At 42.6% G+C, this 3583-nt stretch overlaps 1 protein-coding gene across 1 annotated transcript; it reads left to right on the top strand.

Annotated features, from left to right (window-relative positions):
• Positions 1-546: 546 nt before the first annotated feature.
• On the top strand, positions 547-3338 carry LOC147619113 (pentatricopeptide repeat-containing protein At4g39530-like). Its single transcript, XM_086774303.1, is given in 2 exon segments — positions 547-2441; positions 2444-3338. Coding segments are annotated over 2 exon segments (1581 nt in total). The 5' UTR covers positions 547-1504; the 3' UTR covers positions 3088-3338.
• The last annotated feature ends 245 nt before the right edge of the window (positions 3339-3583 follow it).

Genomic DNA, 3583 nt, shown 5'->3' with positions numbered 1-3583 from the left:
AGTCAAAAGAGTAACTCCAGGAGAAGATAACAAGGGGCTATGAAAGTCAAGAGAACTTACTTTGTTACCAATTGTTGGAGTGGAGATCAATGTAGCAACACACACATAGATGCAGCAAGCAAGGAGAGATTAATGGAAGCACAACACTGAAAGTAGATTGATGAGAATGAGTGAAGTGATATGATAAGGTCACTTACATACTCTTGACGTATATTCCGAAAAAGAAGTCAAACAGGAGCTGTAGCATTTCTTCGTAGTATCAGTTCAATTTTTCACGATCCTCGCAGTGGTTGACCGTCATCAGGTTGCATCTACATGAGACAAGTATGATCAAAATATTAAAACCATTAAGAGTGCGTACATATGCTCGAGGGAAAAAAACCTCTTAAAAAGGGAAAAAGTACCCTGGCCCATTATTAACCTACATCCACACATCACTACCATATAAATACTACATTTTTTACGTTCGTAACTAAGTCCCTCAAAAGCCTCGAAAATAAGCCTCAATAAATATATATGGTGAAACTCTTGTAGTGGAAAGTTGAATCTAAGCATAACTTCCACTTCAAAGAGAAAGCTTTCTATGTTGTAAGGGCTTGGAAAGATAGAAGAAATACCCTACCCACCTGGGATGGCTCTAAAATCATCACACCTTACCCTCTGGTTCTCTTAGAAGAGTTTTGTGAGGCAGAGGGGAGGTGTACTCATTCCTATCGCCGGACAGCAAACCAAGCGTACCAGTTTTTGTCAAAGTAAGCACACATGTTTTTCAAGTAGTTTAATGAGAACTGATTCAAGGAAGGGTTTCAGACTGTGATTAGTTTGATGAGAACTGATTCAAGGAAGCGTTTCAGATTGTGGTAAGCATGCTAAATCCTCATGTGATTGCCTAGTTTGATATAGCTTGTGGTGACCCAAGCAGTTCTCATGCATGTTCTTATGCGAGAGGGGTACCGAATTGCACATGCCACAAGAGTAGATTCGAACCCTGTACCTCCCTTTTGGGAGGCAAGGACGCTACCGTCCCTGGAGGCAGTTCTTATGCATGTTGTATCAAGACATACATGCAGATACTAGATGCAGATCATAAGGATGCAAGTTGTTCTGTACGGTATGCAGTGTTGGATAAAGACACAAGTCAGAATTCATGGGGTTAAACATTCTTAACAAAGATACATACATATAAAACATGGGGATTGAAAGAAGCAAAGCAAGAGGACAACAGTTGCACGATGTGGGTATGGTCCATTCTGCGTGAAGACATGCTTGACAAGGATTCAGGAACCATGGGGCAGGGGTTCGATATCAAGCAGCTGTTGTGTGCAGATAATGGTATGGCTGATGTTGGATAAAGAGATTCTTGACATGCAATGGTGCTGAAAGCTCTGCTGCTTGCCTCAGTGGAGGGCACAAGATTAGATCTAGAGTAGGCTTGTGAAGCCAAATAGAAGGTAGGGTGAAAGATGCTGAGCAGAGACGGGAGCATCATCTTATTGCAGAGTGGATGGCAAAGCCGCTCTCAGTGGATAATCTTATATCCATCTTGCAGAAATGCAAAAAAGAGAAAGATCTAGCATATGCCAAGTGTATACACAAGCTAATCTGTGACAATGGGTTGGAAGCTGATAGAGCCATTGGGAACCATCTTGTCCCGATGTTTGTAGAATGTGGAAGCATACTTGATGCTCATGAAGTTTTCAACAAGCTGGTGCATCGTAATGCATGTTCTTGGACATATCTCATACATGGGTATGTTGAGTGTGGAGAATTCCAACATGCTCTTGACCTGTTCTGGAAAATGCAAGAGGATTGTGCGCGTCCCAACAGGTTTACGATTCTGGCTCTGCTTAAAGCTTGCAATAGACTGAAATCTGTGAAAAGAGGCCAAGAAATCCACTCTGAGATTGCCAAAAATGGACTGGAAGAAGATCTTTTTGTTGGCAATACTTTGGTGGATATGTATGCCAAATGTGGCTCCCTTGTAGAGGCTCGAAAAGTGCTTGATGGTTTACCAGTTCGAGATGTAGTTTCATGGACTGCGCTGATTGCTGGGTATGCCGAACATGGGCTTGCAAAGGATGCTTTAAGCTGTTTTGAACAAATGCAAGTTGAGGATGTGGGTCCAAATGCTGTCACATACTTGTATGGCTTGAAAGCTTGTGCCAGCTTAGGAGCCATAGACAGGGGACGAGAAATACACGCTGAAATTGCCAAAGAGGGATTCGAAAGAGATGTGTTACCTGGAAGCACTCTAATGGATTTATACGCTAAGTGTGGCTCAACTGTAGAGGCTCATGAGGTGTTTCGTGAGTTGCCTATCCAAAATGCAGTCTTATGGACCACACTTATTGCAGGGTATGTTAATCAAGGGCTTGACAACGAAGCACTGACCTGTTTAGAACAAATGCAGTTGGCAGGTGTGCCTCCAGATGCTGTGACATTCGTTTGAAAGCTTGTGGCAGCTTAGGATCAATAGACAAGGGACGAGAAGTGCATGTTGAGATTGTCAAAGAGGGGTATGAAAAGGATCCTTTAATTGGCAGCACTTTGGTGGATATGTATGCCAAATGTGGCTCACTCTCAGAAACAGAAGAAGTATTTGATGAGCTGCCACTTAGAGATGTGGTCTCGTGGACTGCTCTGATTGCGGGTTATGCTCATCAAGGAGATAATGAACTCGTCTTCTACCATTTTGAGAGAATGCGGGGAGAAGGCATTCAGCCAAATGAGACCACCTTTTTGATTATTTTCACTGTATGCAGTCATGTTGGTCTTGTGGATAAGGGACTAGAGTACTTTGTAGCTATGATCAAAGAATATGGCATGGCTCCAACTATTAAGCACCACAATTGCATGGTTGATCTCCTTGGTCGTGCAGGGCAACTCAATGAGGCTTCAGGGATGCTGGAGAAGATGCCTGTTCAGCCGAATGTTGTGACGTGGGAAACCATGCTAGGTTCTTGTCGAAAGTGGGGTAATGTAGTGCTTGCTAGGCAAGCGTTTGAGAGTGCGGTAAGGCTGGATGAAAAGCACGATGGAGTGATTGTATTGATGTCCAACATTTATGCTGATGCACACATACAATAATGCAGGCAAGCTTGAGGCATGAGCATGAGAATAGAAGGCATTTGTGATGCCCATACTAGGCACTTTGCAATTCTATGAGGATACGCATTGCACTGCAAACTAACTCTTGACTAATAAATTTACAGGCTCCAATCACAAGTGGCCAGGTTGCATGATCGAGCTATAGAATCACCCCCTCAAATGACTGCCCCTGATTTCATCTTCCCTTTGTTATGACAGCAGCACCATACAAAGATATTTTTGCTTGATTTGCTTTGTTTGTGCCAGAGGTCAAGTTATTCACTCAAACAATAAAAAACACCAAAAGGCAAACACGATCGCTTGCATTTTGGAGTCCAATGTCATCAAACTAAATTAAACCGCAAGTCCATCACGAGCACGAAACACATTACAAAAGATTTAACCCAAGACACAGTATCTATCTACTATTCCCTTCCATAACTCAAAAATGATGTACACAAGATCCTTCCTAATTCCATGAGTGTGGAGTTGAAGC

This window comes from Cibotium barometz, chromosome 34 (assembly GCF_041138505.1).
Source record: "Cibotium barometz isolate CiBa-2024 chromosome 34, ASM4113850v1, whole genome shotgun sequence".
Lineage (NCBI taxonomy): Eukaryota > Viridiplantae > Streptophyta > Polypodiopsida > Cyatheales > Cibotiaceae > Cibotium > Cibotium barometz.
Note: the sequence above shows the minus strand (reverse complement) of the source record. Positions and strands in the feature narration are given on the sequence as shown.